This window comes from Thalassophryne amazonica, chromosome 8 (assembly GCF_902500255.1).
Source record: "Thalassophryne amazonica chromosome 8, fThaAma1.1, whole genome shotgun sequence".
In the NCBI taxonomy this organism is placed as follows: domain Eukaryota; kingdom Metazoa; phylum Chordata; class Actinopteri; order Batrachoidiformes; family Batrachoididae; genus Thalassophryne; species Thalassophryne amazonica.
The window spans coordinates 23697068-23719276 of NC_047110.1; the positions used below are offsets into that span (position 1 = coordinate 23697068).

Below are 22209 nucleotides of genomic sequence, written 5' to 3' on the forward strand. Positions count from 1 at the left end.
CCTTTGTGATGATCTAAAGTGTGATATACGTATGGCAAAGTGATGATAGTCAACACACAAGTATAAATATAAACCAATGTTGGCACGCACTGTGGACGAAGTTGATGACAAAAGAAGATGATCATTCTCCCACAAAGAGACTCATGGGGAGACATTTTCAAAAATACTGAGTACTGCTCTGATTTGAAGCTTTTTTCATATGGGAAAGTTTCATCATTCAAATGGTGAAAATTATGACGAAGTGAAAGCTGTGAGGCCTGTGGTCACTGACGGAGTCTGTAAACGTTGACATTTTTTTTTTAATGCAACAAATAAAAAATGTCATCTCTGGAGGATTTAATTAATTTAAAATTAAATTTAAAATTACACATTAATGAAGTCTGGATGGAAAAACGTTCAACACAAGATGGTTTTATTGGTGTCTGACAAGCATTTGACATTTTTAAATGTTACACATTTGAAAGAAACACATTGATTACTAACGTTTACTTCCAGTAATGACAAGTTTTTATGTAAATTATAATCCATCAGTGGACTGACAGAAGTGTAAATTACTACACAACAGTGCTGAACTGCAAAAGAGAGTTAACCAGTGTCACGATTCAATAAATAAATGGTTCATATTAAAACATGTGGACAATCATTATATTCTGTGTTAAAAATTCATCAAACCAAACTACACTTGTTCTGATCCTGGAAAAAACTCACTGGTGTTACAAATTATTCCTTAATTGTGCAGAAGCTAAAAAAAAAAATAGAAATGTGACGTATTTTTAGTTACATGAGTTTTCCTCAAAATAAATGGAGTTAATATGATTGGTAAGTCATCGTCCAGCGGCTCAGTGCTCAGCGGCGGCTTTGGCTGAAGGAGAAAGAGGAAAAAAAAAACATTTGACACGTTAGTGCATCGCACCAGGAGACCATTTTCATTTGCACAAGCATCTCTGGTATTTTTTCCAGTAAAATTCACCTGCACAACCTGCTCCAACAACTACAAAAACCTAACACCTGGAGAGGGAGAGTCCATAAGTACGAGACGGCCCACAAACCCAAAGGGTCTCTCCAGCAGCAATGCATCATGGGAGGCGAAGGCTTGCCACGTACTTGGAGAAGCTCCCCAAAGGGACGAGGTCAGTGTAGAGGTCCAAACGCTTTCAATTTTACAGACATCAGACACAAGAGGAAACCAAAGCACCACAATTCACCAAAGCAATCGAGGCAGCGCCGCGATGAAACCAAACGCCACCGTGCAGGATTGTGCATGGATTCTACTTCATCAGAGGCAGCACAGAATCTTAAAAAAATCTGAATATTCTGGGAGATTATAAAGTTTCTGTGAGAAGAACATTAAAAACAAATTATGAGGAAAAAAGTTTGACATTCTGAGATTATAGTCACAATTTTGCAAGAAAGCGGTCAAATTTGAGGGAAAAAAAAAAACACCATTGAAAACAGTGTGTGTGCGTGTGCAGGGAGCTTTCTTGTGGAAACAATGCTTTAATTTGCAGGTGGATCACAGAAAATGTATCTGGATCACAATTTATTAATACTGTTATTGCTTATCATGTTACCTGCACAAGGAGAGTGTGTGTGTGTGTGTGTGTGTGTTCCAGGTTGGAGGAGAAGAATGAGCTTTTTTCTTTCGCTGACATAAATGCAAAACTTCTTGTTCAGGTAACACATACGATACAATGCTATTATTAAGCAGCCACGTTCAAGTTGTGCCTCATGAATGCACACACAAACACTATTTCAATTTTTTGTATTTTTTTCCTTCGCAAATTTATGATCTTTTTTTTCGACATATGAGGTCTGTCAATAAACTAACGTACCTTTTTATTTTTTTCAAAAACTATATGGATTTGAATCACGTGCGATTGCATCAGCCAACCTTGAACCCTCGTGCGCATGCGTGAGTTTTATCACGCCTGTCGGTTACGTCATTCGCCTGTGGGCTGGCTTTGAGTGAGGAGTGGTCCACCCCTCCCGTCGCAATCTCTTTGTCTGAGAACTTCCTGAGAGACTGACGCTTTGCTTGATCAAAATTTTTTCAGAAACTGTGAGGCACATCGAAGTGGACACCATTCGAGAAATTCAAATTGATTTTGTAATGAAAGAAAGTGCGGACGGGTCCGCGCGTCGGGACACAGCCGGCGCGGTGCGGTGGCACAGGAAAAACACCACCGTGTTGATAACCATTTGTAAAAACCAGGCGGCTTTTGATGGCTTTCAGTTGAGTGACTGAGAAATTGTTTAACAGCTGGACATGTTCCAACTTGTCCTTAAGGCTTCCAACGGAGGTGTTTTTCCTGTGCCACCGCGCTGCGCCGGCTGTGTCCCGACGCGCGGACCTGTCCGCACTTTCATTACAAAATCACCTTTAACAGTGGAATGTCCGGATAAACTGCTGATCCTGACCTCTCCTGAAACTTCTCTGTTCTCTCACGACGTCCTGGGTCAACAGAGGCTGAAATTTGGAAGTTTTCAGCTCGAAACAGGCAGACAGCGGCGGCTCAGAGCGCGTTGCAACGTCCCGCTCCGTGGGCAGTCCATAAAGCGACAGCATCACGCCATAATCACTCATCAGCCGTTAAAATTTTCACCGAAAACCAGTTTTTTTTTTCTTTAATATTTATTTCATTCATTTAAAAGAAAAACAGAAAAGCAAAAAACAAAAGCACCACAATACCAGAATGAAAAGGAGCAGAAAGAAGAACAAGTCTTATGATTTCTGCCCCTTTTAACAATACAATCTTTCAATATACAGCATCATAGTCAACATTATTTAACAGATTGCATTTCTTTAACTTGTCACATACCACTGACCCATTTCATAATTATGACCATTAATTAATATATTACATCACTGACAGGTTACATTTAAACTTAAGACACTCCAAACATTATTAACAGTTTACTTTTTTTTTTTTTACTTTCTTGCAGCCCACTGACTTACTTCATAGTTTCATACTTACTTAATACATCTAATTTAATATGTTTTTTAAAATAATTTAAGCGACCTTAATTCTTTAATTTCTTTATTAAGATTGTTCCATAATTTGACACCATTTACTGCAATACTCCTTTCCTTTACTTTGGTTCTAAATCTTGGTTTTTTAAAGACTTCTATTCCTTTCAATTTATAACTACTTACTCTTTTTTCAAACATACACTCAACAAAAATATAAATGCAACACTTTTGGTTTTGCTCCCATTTTGTATGAGATGGACTCAAAGATCTAAACCTTTTTCCACATACACAATATCACCATTTCCCTCAAATATTGTTCACAAATCAGTCTAAATCTGTGATAGTGAGCACTTCTTCTTTGCTGAGATAATCCATCCCACCTCACAGGTGTGCCATATCAAGATGCTGATTAGACACCATGATTAGTGCACAGGTGTGCCTTAGACTGCCCACAATAAAAGGCCACTCTGAAAGGTGCAGTTTTATCACACAGCACAATGCCACAGATGTCGCAAGATTTGAGGGAGTGTGCAATTGGCATGCTGACAGCAGGAATGTCAACCAGAGCTGTTGCTCGTGTATTGAATGTTCATGTCTCTACCATAAGCCGTCTCCAAAGTCGTTTCAGAGAATTTGGCAGTACATCCAACCAGCCTCACAACCGCAGACCACGTGTAACCACACCAGCCCAGGACCTCCACATCCAGCATGTCCACCTCCAAGATCGTCTGAGACCAGCCACTCGGACAGCTGCTGAAACAATCGGTTTGCATAACCAAAGAATTTCTGCACAAACTGTCAGAAATCGTCTCAGGGAAGCTCATCTGCATGCTCGTCGTCCTCATCGGGGTCTCGACCTGACTCCAGTTCGTTGTCGTAACCGACCTGAGTGGGCAAATGCTCACATTCGCTGGCGTTTGGCATGTTGGAGAGGTGTTCTCTTCACGGATGATGCGAAGGAGATGTGTTGCACTGCATGAGGCAAATGGTGGTCACACCAGATACTGACTGGTATCCCCCCCAATAAAACAAAACTGCACCTTTCAGAGTGGCCTTTTATTGTGGGCAGTCTAAGGCACACCTGTGCACTAATCATGGTGTCTAATCAGCATCTTGATATGGCACACCTGTGAGGTGGGATGGATTATCTCAGCAAAGGAGAAGTGCTCACTATCACAGATTTAGACTGGTTTGTGAACAATATTTGAGGGAAATGGTGATATTGTGTATGTGGAAAAAGTTTTAGATCTTTGAGTTCATCTCATACAAAATGGGAGCAAAACCAAAAGTGTTGCGTTTATATTTTTGTTGAGTATATTTTGAATGTTTGTTGGTAAAGTATTTTTATTAACTTGGTACATCGTTTGTAATATTTTCAAATCGACTAAATCATGAAATTTAAGTACACTATACTTAATAAACAATGGATTAGATGGATCTCTAAAACCACTGTTACTAATCACTTTTAAAGCTCTTTTCTGCAAAATAAATAAAGGTTGTATATAGGTTGTATATGTTGATCCCCAGATTTCTACACAGTAAGTTAAATATGGGACAATCAATGAATTGTACAATGTTAATAAACCATAACTATTTAATGAATATTTTACTTTATGCAAAACAGCAATGGCTTTCGCTATTTTTCCTTTTATGTAATTTATGTGTGACTTCCATGTAAGATCTTCATCAATCATGACTCCTAAAAATTTCATTTCTTTTACCCTTTGTATATCCATTCCATCTATTTGTAATGACACATTATTTTTTTTCGCTCTATCATTAAACAATATGTAATTTGTCTTATTAATATTTAGTGACAATCTGTTTATATCAAACCAATGTTTAACTTTTTCCAACTCTGTATTTATCACTTGTGCTATTTCCTGTATATCTGATCCAGAGTAAAACAGCGTTGTATCATCAGCAAATAAAATGCTGCCAAGCACATTGGATACATTCACAAAATCATTGATATACAAAATAAACAGTTTGGGTCCAAGTACCGATCCTTGTGGTACTCCATAAATAATGTTACACAATTCTGATTTGGTATTATTTATCTGAACAAACTTTTCTATTTTCTAAGTAGCTTTTTACCCACTGATGTGCAACACCTCTTATTCCATATTGTTGTAACTTGTGGAGCAATCTTGAGTGGTCTGTAACATCAAAAGCCTTTTTCAGGTCAATAAAAATACTTACAAAATAATCCTTATTATCTATTGTTGATATTTTCTCTATTCGTTCCATAATTGCCATAGCTGTCGAATGTTTTGTTCTGAATCCATACTGAGCATTATTTAAAATATGATGTTTCTCAATAAATGTATCCAATCTTGTTACAAAAACTTTTTCCATAATTTTAGAAAACTGTGGAAGCAATGATACTGGCCTGTAATTAGAAAAATTAGGTTTGTCTCCATTTTTATATAATGGGACTACCTTAGCAATTTTCATTTCATCTGGAAAAACCCCAGTTGACAGAGACAGATTACAAATATAAGTAAATGGTTCAATAACAATTTCTATTATACTTTTTACAGTCATCATGTCTAAATCTTCATGGTCAGTTGATCTTTTGCTTACACAGTTTTTTTTACAATATTTCTTATTTCATCTTTTTCCACATTGTCCAGGAAAATACTATTGACCGTATTTACCAATGTACATAATTTATCTTCTATTATTGGTTTATTTCCCACCAGACTTGACCCTACATTTGAAAAATAATCATTAAACCCATTTGCAACTTCTTTTATATCATATATCTCTTTATTTTCCTTAAAGTAATTTGGAATAGTTTCTTTCGTTCCATCACTATCAATCACACTTTTTATAATTCCCCATGTTACCCTCATATTATCTTTACTCTTATTTAGTTTTTCACTGTAATAATCTTTTTTTTGTTTCCTAATTATTGTTAATAGTTTATTTTTATATTTTTTGTATTTATGTTCTGATTCCTTTGTTTGCAATTTTAAAAAGCACCTGTATAAATAGTTTTTCTTTGCACAAGCATTTTTTATTCCCTTTGTCAGCCATGGTTTATTTACTCTTTTCTTACTAATTTCAATTAATTTACAATTTTTATTGTATGATTTCATCAATATTTTCATAAATGAGTTATATGCTACATTAACATCACTGACAAACTTCTTCCCAGTTTTGATTTTTAAGGCCATATTTTAATACCTCTAAGGCTTTTACTGACTTATCTCTTTTAAAGTTTATATCAGTTTTTTTGTTGTACCTATTTTTATATTTAAATATTGAAAAAATTGGTAAATGGTCGGTAATATCTGTCATGAAGATCCCATTCTTGATAATTTCATCTGTTCTGTTTGTAAATATATTATCAATTACCGTTGCACTTTGCGATGTAATTCTGGTTGGTTTTGTTATCAAGGGGAATAACCCCAAACTATACATTGAATTCACAAAATCACTTAATCTTTGGCAGCTGGAGCTTTCTATGTTAATATTAAAGTCCCCACACATAAAAAGCGTTTTGTTTTTAATTTGATGGAATAATTCAATTATTTTATCTGTAAATTTCACAACACAAGAATCTGGTGCTCTGTATACACAACTGATTAAAATATTCTTAGATGTTTCATGTACAAGTTCCACTGTTACAATTTCTATGACATCATTCATAATTGTCATTTCTTCAACAATTGTACACATCAGATCTGTTTTTGTATACAGAGCAATACCACCGCCTTTTTTATATCTTCTGTTTACAAAATACAGCTCATATCCCTCCATTTGAACTTCATCCATGAGATCATCTTTAAGCCAAGATTCAGTGATTGCAACAATACTAAATCTATTTTTAAACTGATTTAAATAATCTTTTATTTGTGACAATTTACAATACAAGCTTCGACTGTTTATATGTATGAGTGACAGGGTATCTTCTGCAATTTTTTCACTATTCAGCTGTTCTACTGTATAATACTCACAACCAATCGTTTTTAAGTCAAATATACTTTCATCAATATTAGTGTCTATGTCATATATTTTATCCTCTGTTTCCATGTTTGATCTGATTTTTTGTTGGTCCAATTACCAACAGATGTTATATTTGATTGTCTATTCAGGTCTGTATTTCGTAAGGTCCTCCATGTTTTTGATTTGTATACCGTTTGTTCCTTCTTTTAGTCTAATCCACATCCTACAATTCCAGACCCATGTAGCAACAATATGTTTCTGTTTTCTTAGTAGTCTTGCTTCCCTAGCAATATCTGCATTTTTTTTTGTTAGATGCTCATTTATATAGACACTCGTTCCTTTCAAATTCTTTGCCTGTCTTAATAACTCATTTTTATATTTTCTGCTTGTAAATCGTATAACAATGTTAGATAGTTTATTTTTTCTATCTTTAGTTGGAATAGTATAACAGTCTGATATTGTGTCTTGATGGATGACAACACCTTTTTGATATAAAAAGTTTGTAACTTGTTGTTCCAATGATTGTCTTTCTTCAGGTGGTGCATCCTCCCCACTGGCTACACCAGAATCCACCACCCTTGCATATGTCCGATGCCTTGTTTCTAGTCCAGATATTATAACGTCATCTTTTCTAGTAAATTGTTCAAGTTCATCAACACGTTGCTCAAGTTTCTTAATGATCTTTGTTGAATTTTTGTGCCTCTCAGTTTTTGAAAAAAATTTGATCAAGCAAAGCGCCAGTCTTTCAGGAAGTTCTCAGACAAAGAGATTGCGACGGGAGGGGTGGACCACTCCTCACTCAAAGCCAGCCCACAGGCGAATGACGTAACCGACAGGCGTGAAAAAACTCACGCATGTCCACGAGGGTTCAAGCTTGTCTGATGTAATCGCACGTGATTCAAATCCATATAGTTTTTGACAAAAATAAAAAGGTCCGATACTTTATTGACAGACCTCGTATAATGCCCTGCCCCCCTCCCCACTCATAATAACATAATAATTTCAGTCTTCGTATTTTAGTCTTCAGCACAAAGTTAAAAGCAGCTAACTTTCCAGGCGGTGTCTGAGATATTTTTGCTGTTCCAAAGTCAGTCGTATTATTTTAGGTGCAGTTGGGAGAGATCCTCACCCCTATCGAATCTGTGCACATTCCTGACAAACTCAAACCCTGCACGCTGCAGCGGCACGCACACACACATACATACACGAGTCCCTTACAGGGCACTTTTTACTGCTGCACGTTTGCACTTGTGGAAGCAGCTGTGAGGCTGCTCACACTCTGATGTGTGGTGGTGCACGTGAGGCTCAGAAAACAGAGCACAGGAATCTGTTTTCACACTGTTGCTCTGGAAGGATCATATTTCAGAACAGGAATTCCTGTGCTTCCCATATTTTCACTAATATGTATTCTGCTCGACAGGAGCGGTAAATTCAAATACTTAATTTGCAGCAGAATCTAACCCTTAGCAGCACTGCTAAGGGTTAGCAGTAGAGCTGGGTTTTGATTCAAATTTCAAAAATCCATTAGATTCCAATTCTTAAGATTCAGAATTGATTATTTCGATTCGATCCAATCCGATATCGATTTGGGTTAATGTTATTAAAACCATTTTTGAGCTGTTACCTAATTGTCTAGTTATGCAACATATTAATACTAGCATTATATTGACATTTCACAGTAAATTAATGAAGTATTGGTAGTTAATAATGATGGCTATAAGACTGATGGCAAGGATCCCCTTCCCAGAATGATAGAGTTGTATTTTTATTTTACAAACATAGTGAAGAGCAGAATTACTGAACAGATCCAGGGCAGCCAAAAGAGGGCACCAGAGACACCGGTTCATTGCGCCTGACACAGGTACACTTCTACACCCTTCCATGTTTTGGCCTGATGCCTTGTTTCTTTTGGCTATAAAGCAAGGCTGTAACAAAGATTAAAAAAAACATATGGATTTACTTCACAAAATTTGAGGAGAAAAGTTTGACACGCCAAACACAAACAGATGCCAAAGGGATTATGGGTAAATGAGACTCCGGTAACAATGATTGGTTGACTCATTCATTCGATGTAAAAACCAACACGTTAATGTGATGTGACGTGTGTTGGTATTTACATATAAGTGTGCTTTTGTAAAATATGGCATTCATATGTGGCATATACTGGCGCCCAGACCTCAGACCCTTACCCATAATCCTTTTGCGTACCAGAATCCACAACAATTATAAATGAACATTATACAACCAAAATGTACATTTTTATTTTTTAGTTGCTGCAAGCAGCTGCAATAACTCTCAGTCGCGCAAAGGATTATGGGATATGTCAATACTTAGGGTGAATACTGCCATGAACACTACTGGCCAGTAGATGGCAGTAGAGATCATGAAAACTTGCCAAAACAAATATTCCAAATTATCCATGTGCTACATTTAATCTGTGTGGAGAAGCAATCTGAGCTGCTTCTGGCATTTTTACATAAAGCAAACAATAACAACATCTATAAACCCAGAGCACATATCCTCACGACAATTTTAGGCACAATATACAAAGACTTTAATGCTGTTGTTCGTGTGGAGCCTGATCAGAGCGTCTCAAATGCATTTCTCTTGTGACTGTACTGAGAGTACCCATAATGCACCTGGACACAGAATGTCCACACTAAAACCTTCAAAATTAGTGCAGTACTTTAAAACTAAAACATATAGCTGATATTTTCACTTTATAAAACTTCAGAAGTGACGCTAATTTAAATAACGTCCGAAATTAGTTTTGCTAAAATTTTAACCATAAGTTAAAACTGTATGCCTCTGGATGACTTGGGTGATATTGCCAGTAAGTTAATATGGTGTCAAGAGTAATTATCTTGTGACCAGCTCTTCTCTGACTGCAGAGGATAGAACAATTTTGCCTGAAACCAGCTCTCTTCTGTTTACCGAGAACAGAGCTGTTTATCTGCTACAAAATGTTTAACAGGTAAGCTCTAAAATCTTTGATATCAGACTTAACAAATGCTTTTAACTGATTATGATTTATTCACCTACAAAAATATGTTAGCGATCTAAAAATTATCAGACCAAAATTTATCGGAAGATAATTGGTCCGATGATGGTTTTCAAAGTTATCTGAAAAGCTTATTCGATAATGAAAACATTATCTTCGATAATTAGCGGTTAGCAGATTAGCAGAACTGTGCCCACCACTGAAATATATATTCTGTCAGTTATGGACAGACAGACAACTTTTTGTGTGCACAAACCTGCGACCAGTTTGCTCTTGCGTGATGCCTCTGAAGCAAGGGCATAGGACACGTTCATGATCCTCTCCTGCTGCCGTAGAGCTGAATCCAGTTCACTGAAGTCCAGCGGTGCACTGGGACCAGACGGTGGCTGCATGTTCTGAAAACTGTCACAACAACATACACATCACCTGAATCTAAATTAATGGAGAATTTCGATTTTTACCCCCCAAATACACAACTGGGAACACAAGGACTGGGCCAGCAGAGGGCAATATACAAGGTCTGTTAGAAAAGTAACAGACCTTTTTATTTTTTTCAAAAACCATATGGATTTGAATCACGTGTGATTGCATCAGCCAAGCCTGAACCTTCGTGCGCATGCGTGAGTTTTTTCACGCCTGTCAGTTGCGTCATTCGCCTGTGAGCACGCCTTGTGGAAGGAGTGGTCCAGCCCCCTCGTCGTTTTTTCATTGTCAGAAGAATGTCTGAAGGACTGCCGTTTTGTTGCATTAAATGTTTTCCGAAACACTGCCAGACAACCAGTTGGAAACCATTTCGAAGATTTGGTTGGCTTTCGGTGAAAATTTTAGGGGCTTCAGAGAGAATAAGGATTATTACTGCCGCTTTAAGGACGGCCCACAGCGCCGGAGGGCGCGCCGCGCTCCGAGCTGCGATCGAGAGGCTGAAAGGAGCTGATCACTTCCAAATTTAAGGCTCTGTTGATGCAGGACGTCGTGTAAGTAGCAGAGAAGTTTCATAAGAGGTCGGGATCAGCACTTTATCGGCAAATTCCACTGTTAAAGGAGATTTTGTAATGAAAGACGCGCGGCGGGACAAAAAACACCTCCGTGTTGGAAACCATTCGTAAGATTCAGGCGGCTTTCGATCGCTTTTCAGTTGAGTGAGTATCCGAGAAATTGTTTAACAGCTGGGCATGTTCCAACTTGTCCTGTAAGGCTTCCAACACGGAGGTGTTGTTTGTCGAGCGCCATGAGCAGCTGCGTCCCGACGCGCGAATCCGTCCGCACGTCTTTCATTACAAAATCTCCTTTTACAGTGGAATGTGCTGATGAAGTGTTGATCCCTACCTTTTATGAAACTTCTCTGCTAGTTACACGATGTCCTGCATCAACAGAGCCTTAAATTTGGAAGTGATCAGCTCCTTTCAGCCTCTCGATCGCGGCTCAGAGCGCGGCGCGCCCTCCGGCGCTGTGGGCCGTCCTTAAAGCGGCAGTAACAATCCTTATTCTCTCTGAAGCCCATAAAATTTTCACCGAAAGCCAACCGAATCTTCGAAATGGTTTCCAGCTGGTTGTCTGGCAGAGTTTCTGAAAATATTTTAATGCAACAAAATGGCAGTCCTTCAGACATTCTTTTGACAATGAAAAAACGACGAGGGGGCTGGACCACTCCTCCCACAAAGCGTGCTCACAGGCGAATGACGCAACCGACAGGCATGAAAAAACTCACGCATGCGCACAAAGGTTCAAGCTTGGCTGATGCAATCACACGTGATTCAAATCCATATGGTTTTTGAAAAAAATAAAAAGGTCCGATACTTTTCTAACAGACCTCGTAGATGCACTAGCAGATCAGGGTGATGATGCAGGTCAAGGGTCACATGTCAAACAGCACATGTGAGCCTCAACCTGCATCGTCAGCCTTGTTAACATCACAGCAATTCAAACACGATGAAAACCTCTGCGATGCCACTGGAGTCGTATTTACATCATCATGTGTGTCTCATGTTGCTGCATATATGTTATTACAGGTGACGAGACACACAGGCCCACAGATGTGCACACAGACTACATATCATTTATGCAGGTGGCACAGATGTCATGCCAAACACCTTGGACTTCCATTAATAATCCTTGTGTGGTGGAGATGCACAATTCCATTGTTGAAACCTCAAAAGACAGCAGCTGGACAAAAAGAAGCTGCACGTCTTTCAGGACCTCGACTTTAAAGGTGCATGTGTACACATCAACTGTACCACAGAGGAGAAAAAAAAAAAAAAAAAAAGTACTGCGCTGAAAATACTCTCACATGCGTACAACATATGATTTGTTCCCAGTTTAATGAATTCATGCATCCGAGCAGTGATGCCAGTAACGCGTTACTTGTTCAACTTGATCAACTTGTTCTACCACTTCTTGAAGAAAGTATCTTCCAAAAATAGGTTTGGGGTTGATTTAATGCCCATCTTCAACCTGAAAAGGTTCAACTAACTCATGCTTAATAATAGCAGCCTGTATAGTAACCCTCCTCTACCTCACTGGTGTCTGACTCAAAGAGATGTGTGTCCATTAATGATCCAGACACAAGCCCATCCATCTGATCCATCAAGACGTAAGTCATTAGTTTCCACATTTTAATTATTTTTCACATTTGATTAGCTCCTGCACTGTGTCAAGTGACAGATGTTATAAGTGTGTCTTTATGTGGATAATAACAAACATGAAAATACATCTCTTGAACACAGAATAAATTTTGTTTGCTCAGAGAGATTTGGGAATAATGTCTTGGCCATATGCACTGGTACTCAGTAACGTGTTACTCTAATCTGAACACTTTTTTTTAGTAACGAGTAATCTAACGCGTTAATCTTTCCAAATCAGTAATCAGATTAAAGTTACTTCTCCAAGTCACTGTGTGTTACTATTATTTTTACATTGTGGGTCGATAGCAGCATTAAACTTGGTCTGTGGGCAAGGGGCTGGGGTTCGACTGAACTACACACTTTAAGCGAGCTGTGAGCTTTTCATCCGCGTCCTCACCTCTTAAAGCACAGTGACAACAGCACACCTCCACTGAGCTTTACAAAGACATTTTTTATACTTTTTTTTTCTCCGAGCCGCTCCGTATCTGCTGCTAAAAACAGCTGATCCTCCGCGACGCGTCAACAACTAACACTATTTTCCACTCAAATGCACCTAAACTCTCTTTCTGAGGACCACATAATGTGAAAATGTAATAAAACTTTCTTACCTGTAAATCAGGTCATGTTTTCTGCATAAATAAATGTTATCCATTCTTTGTGCTCAAACGCCAAAACAGGGGCGAATCCAGATGGAATGGGGGCGTGGGGCAGGGATGTGCCCCCCCCCCCCCCCCCGAACACCCCTAGATTAAAGGTCCAGTTTTGAAGCCTTTTTTACTACAACTACTAATACTACTTAAAATAATAATAATTTCGACAAGTAAAATGTTTAGAGAGAATTTAAATGTTAGAAAAATGTTAGAATGAATTTAATAGTTACATTTATAAACAATGTAGGTTAGAAATTGCAAGTTTTACTGTTACAGTGCTGTCAACAGTTAAATATGAGGTCAAGAAAGAGGTCTTTATTTTACTTTTTATAAAACAAGTATTTTCAATGAAGCCAAGAAAGGGTGACTATAAAGTGAGTTTTGGCAAAACAAGTATCATTGTCATGTTGAGGTGGCAGAGGGTTGTTGTCGGCAGCTGGGGAAAGTAACTAAAAAGTAACTAGTAATCTAACTTAGTTACTTTTCCAATTGAGTAATCAGAAATGTAACTAAGTTACTTTTTCAAGGAGTAATCAGTAATTGGGTTACTTTTTCAAAGTAACTGTGGCAACACTGCATCCGAGATAAGTAATGAAATAATTTTACCAGTGCATATGGCCAAGACGGTATTCCCAAATCTCTCTGAGCAAACAAAATTTATTCTGTGTTCAAGAGATGTATTTTCATGTTTGTTATTATCCACATAAAGACACACTTATAACATCTGTCACTTGACACAGTGTAGGAGCTAATCAAATGTGAAAAATAATTAAAATGTGGAAACTAATGACTTACGTCTTGATGGATCAGATGGATGGGCTTGTGTCTGGATCATTAATGGACACACATCTCTTTGAGTCAGACACCAGTGAGGTAGAGGAGGGTTACTATACAGGATGCTATTATTAAGCATGAGTTAGTTGAACCTTTTCAGGTTGAAGATGGGCATAAAATCAACCCCAAACCTATTTTTGGAAGATACTTTCTTCAAGAAGTGGTAGAACAAGTTGATCGTCAACAGATCAAGAAACTGACACACTCCACGAATGAAAGACTCCTGGCAGGTACTGAAAAGAATGGTGGCTATTGGTCAATTAATATTTTCATTCACGTTTCCTTTGCTAAACATTCAGATTTGAGGCTTGTTAACTTTTTGGATTGACTGAGATCGGGTTGCACAACATATTGTTTGGGCATTGCCATTGCAATGCCACAGGACTCGCAAAGTGGTGTAATTACTTTAAGCATGCACATATACATTACCAAGTGATGAGGGTAAAAATCCTCTTTTGTTTTTCATGACAAATCAACAAAAGATGCCAAATACATTGAATTTACTCAAAGAATCTTGCGAGGATGTGACATGCACATTCTCCCTCACTGTGCTGCACGCATCAGTCATGTTCTCAGCTGGAAAGAAGGTGGTTTCCTAACAATTTGTCGTGCTTTTAATGGCCTAAAACAATACTTTTTAAAAACCAGATCCAGAGTGGATGCATCTGAAAATGTTGGATTCGTGTCTAATAGCCCTGCTGCTGTAACCTCAGCCACTCATAATGAGATGTTGTTGTTGTTAATATTGTAATTTAACGCACTTTTTTTTTTTGTCTTGGTGGATCCTAAAGAGGATTTACTTTCGTCATGAACAGAAAGCTGAAGAGACAACGGATGGCTGTGGTGAACGTTGACCGGGAATAAATGGAGCGCTGTGACACTAATTGCAGAAAGGACTTTCAGGTTTTAAAATAAGTTATTTTTCTACTTGTTGGTAGCTTTCTTCAGCTCAGGCCGAGAAACACACCTGGAAGCCTGCATTATAACTCAGAGGGATTTCTTTAAAAATGCTGCATTTATTCACAAGCAATTTCCATGATAAGGAATTCAAGTATTTCCAAACGGTGTCTTCCAAAACAAGGGTGTCTTCTGTTGATGACAGTTTTCCACGGGCTGATGATGATGAATTTGCATAAAGGATCAAATCGTTCAGATTAAAATACTTTATTTACGCAGTATGCCACTTTGAAACTTACTTGCCTTCTACATACTATTATATTGATTAGCTCCTTAAACCCGATTATGCACACAGATTATCAACCTCCTTCCGTGACCCTTAACTGGAGTAAGCACACATATAAAATGGATGGATGGATGGATATATCGCTATGGGCAAAAAAAAAAAAAAAAAAAAAAATTGCAATGTCAATTTTTTTTTTTTACAATATCATGTATTCAACAATAAAATAAATAAATCCTCAGAAATACAACTTGGCTCATGTGCTGCATGCAGTGTCGTAACTTTGTATATGGGTTTCATCAGTGTGACATCTTTTTAAATAGATCAAAATATTTCCCCAACTTCATCTGGCCTCTATGTGTTGGACAAACAAGCTGTTTGCTAGTTAGAAATGCTGTTAACAGCCTCGTGACAGACAGAACTCAGGTACGAACTGCTGCTTCATCCCTCGTTCACAGTGACAAACACCATCTGAACATCTGCCTTCAGCATTGAGGATGAGCTCACGACTGTCTGAGTCCTTAAATACATTTAAATAAATACATTTTTGAAAGTACTTGTCTGAGGTGGTGGTACTGCTGTTAGGACTGTCTCCTGACACGCGCCGGTCCTCTACAGCTGTGGACTTTCTGAGTGTGGTTTGTTTGTCAGTGTAAACATATTTATTTGTGCTGATTTAATTACCTGTAGGTGTAAATTAATTCTTAGCAAACGTTTGTTGGGACAAATTGCAGATGCTCAGTCCAACATGGACCAATAAATGACCACAAACCAAAAATAAACAAACCTGTACTCTAGCGTGAGTGGTGATTACCTGGATTTGGCCAACAGATTTTTGATGCGCTCGGCCCGGCGGGAGCGCTCCTGCAGCTCCTCTGGACTCAGTGGCTCCTCAGGATCAGACTCCACATAACGCTCTGGGATTGGAACTTTCTTAGGTTTGGACAACTGTGAGGAAAAAAGACAGTCATGGAGGACCGGCTCGTGGAGCACTGAAAAACTGATTTCAATCTGCATTTTAGATACAATATGTTCCTACCCACCCCGATTATGATCTTAATAGCAGGGGAACTTTCAAGGTCACACAAGTATAAAGGTCATGTGACCTTGGGTAATAGATAGAACATTCATATGTAACTTCATTATAGTAACCACAGTTGCATCTTTAACAATTTTTTTGAAATGGCTTGCGTTTAGCTTGTCCTTTTTCAGACTTGAGGCAGTCAGATGTTGCTGATTTGACTATCATGAACTGCCCAGCAGGCACCAGTGTTTAGCATGTCTTCCTTTTGATACGGACTCAGAAACAACATTTCGAAACCAGGATGTCATTAATGGTTTTGAAACTTTTCTCAACAATATTTTGATTTTTCATCCACGAACATGCAGTACCAACTAAATGTTTCATTGTCATCCCTAGCCACACTTTCTGTCCATTTTTAAATTCTGGTGTTACTTTCCCATTTGTTTTATACTGTATTCCATGTCATCTACATAGAGGTCATCATGGTTCTTCCCTGCTGTTGCCAGCTTAACATGTTAACCATCAGTCACATGAAAACGGCACTGCAGGACATTACAGAGGTAAAATTGCTTTTTTGATTGATGTGATGCATCAAAGTCAATCACTGTCATCCTCATTATGTGCTCTTTTAATTTTGTGAGGTACAAGATTATAAAATTTGTGGTTTTTGAATTATTGTACACAAACGAGCTAAGATGAAATAATAAACTCACCCACTTATCTCCAAATATAAAGGGGGAAACATCTCATTCCAATGTCCAAATAAGTCATTATAATTTACTTGAATATGAAAAAAATTATTATTTCACTCATCGACACTTAGGAAAATTACTTTCATTAATGTTACCCATCTTACAATTTAATAATTTAAGTGCTGGTTGTTTTGTGTTTCATATAGAGTGAGAACAGAAGTGTGACCCAGTGACAAAAACAAAAACAACCTGCACATTAATTATTGATTATTGACAGCAGCTTATTGATGTTCCGGTGTGTGATATGTTTGAGCTCATTCAATATAATCTGCATGTTATTTCACTGGCAGCTACTTCCTAAAACACGAGGGTGAACAAAATAAAATTCCAACCCATAGACTCCCATTTGTTTCAGTTCAGTCAGTTATACTATTAAAATCAACTTGTTACCACAAGCTGTTCAAATGTCTTTTTTGTCTAAATGACATAATGACAGTTCAGCTGAATGTGTCTGTTTTTCAGCACAGCATGTGAACGCACCACCAGATAATCCTTCAAACTTCAGACTGTCGGTTACCTCTCGGCTGATATCCAGGTCATAGTCCAAAGGCTCCAAATCCACCTCTCTCATGTGAGTCACAGTCACCTTTGTCCACTCATCTGACGGAATCCACGCCATCTCTTTCGTTTGGCTCCGCCCTTCATCACTCTGACCTTCTGCTCCAAGTCGCTCTTCCTGCCAATCAAACACCTGGAAGATGGGAGACGTCAGTCGAGCCAGCGTTCGAAAGATAGAGCGAGTCCTTACAAACATGTTGGAGTACTATTATCATGTTGTGGTTTAATGTCAACAAAGAGAAAACCTGATTTTCAAGGACAAAACATGCACTTGATTACGTGTCAGCACCAAACACCTCCACTGATGGTGCTGCTTCACACAGAAATCAATTTACAGGCCAAATGTCTGCAAACACGGCAATTAGTCTGGCCACAGGCAGGGGGAGACAAACACGCACCAAGAAGACCATCAGATATTTAGTCTGTGTAGCCAGGAATGGACCTGCAGTACCAGTACCACAAAACAAAGCCAGTCAGAATATTAGTTTGTGTTTGCAGAAGCCTTGTTTTAGTGTTTGTGTGGTGGACGGTACTTGATGCATGCATCCGTCCCACTCCAGCCGGTGTCTGAGTGCAGCATCCCGCAGCGCATCCGATGTGTCTCTGACACGCACCGAGTCCCGTCACCAGCTCACAGATCCCCAGAGAGAAAGGAACACCATGCAAGCATCCAAACCATCATCACACCCAAAGCAGACTCAGAAGAACACGGCCCAGAGCAGCTTCAGAAGCAAGAAAGTCTTTATTGATCAGTGCAAATCTCTACATGATAGAAAAGAACGAGCGCCGCTTCACAATGACACAGAACGAGGAGGCTGTGAGCGGTTTGCGGTCAAGCTCTCGATGATAAATGTCACTCCTGCAGCCATCATCAAAGCTCAATGGCACAAAGGAAGTTCAGATTAATGCAACAATTAATCTGTCACACACACACACACACACAGAAAGCAGCTAAAGTGTTAAAGCGTGGGAGCAACAACCACAAAAAAAAAATTTACATGAAAATTTATTATCAGTATGTTTATTATTCATCTTTATTATTATTTACTCTAACTGTTCATCTACGTTATAATTCTACCAAATCTTTTGATCTGGGATGTCAGAGTCAGCCTGACCCTAATAAAATCCACAGCGAGGCTACTTCTGTTTTTTTTTTTTTTTTTCTTTTTACATTCACTTCATATATCATGATGGGATGAATCCGCATCAGACTGTTATAATTCAGTTGCTTATTTCCTCATAAACGCTCCTCTGCAGCATAGTCACTTTTCTGTTTCACTCCCATAACATTCTTTAAAAAATACCTTTTTAAAAAATAAGTACTGAAGTATATTAAAAGTATTTACCTGCTTCTTTCTAATAATTATTTCATCTGTGCAGCAATTATCTCTAAATTAAATAGATAACTTTGTGTTATGTGGAAAAAAGTGACAACATGTTCATTTTTTTACAGTATTGACTGAAAAGGCGTGTGCTGTGTTGAGAAGATGTCCCACATGTAGTTCTGAAATACACGCCGTTAACTGTACAGGAACCATTAACACTGATTTCCGCACATCATTTCAAACCATATTTTTTTCTGTGAGACGTCGAATCCGTGCTGCTCATCTCTGATGCATAAAACACACCAGCATTGGCCACGCTAACTGTGGCAATTAACCACGGATGAATAATAAACAATAACATGGACGTATTACAAAAAAAAGTCCATTTCAACAATGATTTTCATTCAGATATAAAATGGTATAAACATGTTATACGCTGGTTAAGAAAACAGAAAGCAGAATAAGAGGTGAGCGGCAGCAGCAAAAAGTATTAGTAGCATTTGTGATTATTAGAGTATTGTAATCTGATTAAAGGCAGATGCCACAGCAGCAGTTTAGTGAGAGTCCCCATAACATAAATCTGGACACTTTGGCATTTTGAATTTCAAAGTTTGATGTTTTACACCGGCTTCAACTTTGATTTGCTTTTTTAATCAAAGCATTTATTTGTGGGTTCAAAGCGGCAGTGTTCTGCATGTTGTTGGCAAGAATTGTGCTATTAGACAAAAGTAACTTTAAAGCAATCTTGTTGTGGAAAGGAAGTAAGTCCTATATAGGCCCTGAGGCCTGTTGGTGCCGGTGCTTAGGTATCTCTGGATTCTGTAGTGTGAAGCATATATGAGTCTGTTACACCCCTGGACGGGACACCAATCCAACGCACATAACTTGTCCAAACAAGGCCAGTACCTATTTTACAGCTGGATGGACTGAGACAATGTAGATTAAGTGTCTTGTCCAAGGACACAGATACGTATGTAGCATGACCGGGATTTGAACCCAGGTCTACATACTGGCAGGCCAGCTCCTTATCCACTGAGCTACCCACTCTGTACTGGATGCTGTAAATACTGATTGACAAAAACGTTTGGTTAAAGAAGTCCACAGCGAAAGGATCTGCAAAACAAGGCACTTTGATGTTCTCTGAAGAAAACAGGGAGCTGTGATCATGATTTATTTTCCCCACTAACATTGCTTCTTTCTTCCTTTGTTCAACCTGATAACCTATGTTCCAACATTTTCCTCACTCCTGTATACGCTCTGTAGCAAATCTCTACAAAATAGAACTCTACGAGTATGTAATGAAAATATCCCTCAGTAAATAAATAACACATTGGTAACACGTCGTGCACATGTACATAAATGGGCTCTGATGCTCTGCTTTTGGGCAATCATTAAAGGCAGCGTGATGCCTTTTAGTGCCTCCTTTTCTCAGTGGAATTACATTCACGATGTGTCAGTGAGTCCCACCAGGGGGCAGTGGAAAGAAGGTTTGATTAAAAAAAACTAAAACAGGGAGTAACTCTGTCCCAGAATAAAACTAGCCTAGAAGTCCTAAAATACCTGTCCATCTCCTTTGGCTATCCCCTGGCATCTTGCTGTCTTCCACTGGTTTTTAAAGCATTAACTAAGCTAGCTAGCTAGCTATAGTCAGTCCGTCCTTTCAGCTTGTTAGTTCTAATAACAGCCAGTGTTTAGACAAGGCAGAGAGTGCGAGTGTGTTAGCAGTCCCACTAATAAATTATGTGGCTGGGGGATCGTGGGTGTCATAGCAGCAGTAGTGGAGGTCCGCGTGTTTGCTGCTGCGAAGCGGTGGTGCGGGGTAACGTACGGAGGCCGGGGGATCAGAAGTGCTAGAGGGTAGCCTGGAAGAGGAGGAGGAGCACTGGGTGATGACGGTGGAACTGGACATTCCCGTGCAGGAGCGGTCGCCCTGGCTTAGGTTCCTCTTGCGCTCACGAACTAGCGCTTTCTGGTGGCGCTTCATGCGTTCCAACTGCTCCTCTGCGCTCATTCGGCCCCGAGCCTGGCTACTGAAGACCTGCTGGGCCTCTGCGGGAGATGACAGACAATCTAAGGCACTCTTGGGTCTCTCCTAGAGGCAGAGGGAAGGAGTTTCAAAAAGAAAGAGAAAAGAAAAGAAGATAATTAACACACAGGGTAGACTGCAACATGAATGGCTGGAGAAATGGAAAAAAAACTGCAGAGAAGATGAGATTCAGCAACTGATCAATCATAAAAACTATACAATTGTAATTTAAAATAAAGTAAGTCCCTTCGGCTGCTCCCTTGTTTGCACTCGGGGTCACCACAGCAAATCCAAGGTGGATCTGCATGTTGATTTGGCACAGGTTTTACGCCGGATGCCCTTCCTGACGCAACTCCACGTTACATGGAGAAATGTGGCAGGGGTGGGATTTGAACCCAGAACCTTCCGAACTGAAACCAAGCGCATTAACCACTTGGCCACCACCCCTGCTTCACAACTGTAATTTAAAATAATCTGGTTAAATTAAATTTATATGAACAATAACAGCAATAAAAGTAAAGATTTGTCAGGTACAATCTGACACAAGCCTTCTGGCAAAATGTAACCACTATTTTACAACTTCCTTTAAAGCTGCACAGCCTCTGTATTTTTTTTTTTTTTTTTTAAGATTTAGGTCATCAAAACAATTTTCTGTGGCACCACTGTGATTTTATTCATTAACATTTAAATACAGGATTCATAAAACGATATTGCTAATATGATCAAAATTTGTATGTCTGTCTGGAAACAATTTAGAATTTCAACCCATGAAGGGGAAAATTTCAAGCGATTAGACACCGTGACCAACATCTGGCAGCGGCATCAGATCACAGATTCCCCACAATCTGCATGAAGGATGCTTGGAAGGACACTGTGACTGCCAGTCGAAGTAAAGAAAGGCAGCGTGACGCCATCTGGCTGCTCACTCAAACAAATATACCAAGATGGCGGGAAATGCTCCTTTAACATCTTAATTCTGTATAAATCTAATATGTTCCTTGTATATTTTGGAAAAGTTAGCAAGAGATAAACACTTCTAAAACTAAAAATGCTATTTTTGTAACCAGATAACACCTGTGAAGTGATTTACAAGACATCTTACAGATGTGCACGCCCTGGGGACGCGCGTGAAGCATGTGGGTCAGGTCAAAAGTAATCTCAAAACGTCACACGTGCACATGCGCTTCCTCCTGTAGTTAGTCTGCAGTTAGAAGGAAAAGACTATAATCACTATGGAATTCCTCCCAGGTCAATATGTTCTCTAGATTAAAATGAGATGTAATTTTAAAAAATAAACCTATGTTATAATGCTT

The 22209-nt window shown here is 38.8% G+C and overlaps 1 protein-coding gene across 12 annotated transcripts in view; it reads right to left on the reverse strand.

Moving 5' to 3' along the window:
* Positions 1-786: 786 nt before the first annotated feature.
* Positions 787-22209, reverse strand: part of LOC117515357 (pleckstrin homology domain-containing family A member 7-like) — a 502114-nt gene continuing 480691 nt past the window's right edge. For all 12 annotated transcript variants that reach the window (XM_034175889.1, XM_034175880.1, XM_034175879.1 and 9 more), the window contains 5 exons: positions 20699-20962; positions 17505-17678; positions 16026-16159; positions 10183-10328; positions 787-862 (listed from right to left, as the gene is read on the reverse strand). In XM_034175889.1, the coding sequence (XP_034031780.1) occupies positions 840-862; positions 10183-10328; positions 16026-16159; positions 17505-17678; positions 20699-20962 (741 nt within the window). In that variant the 3' untranslated portion in view covers positions 787-839. The remainder of the gene's footprint in view (positions 863-10182; positions 10329-16025; positions 16160-17504; positions 17679-20698; positions 20963-22209) is intronic.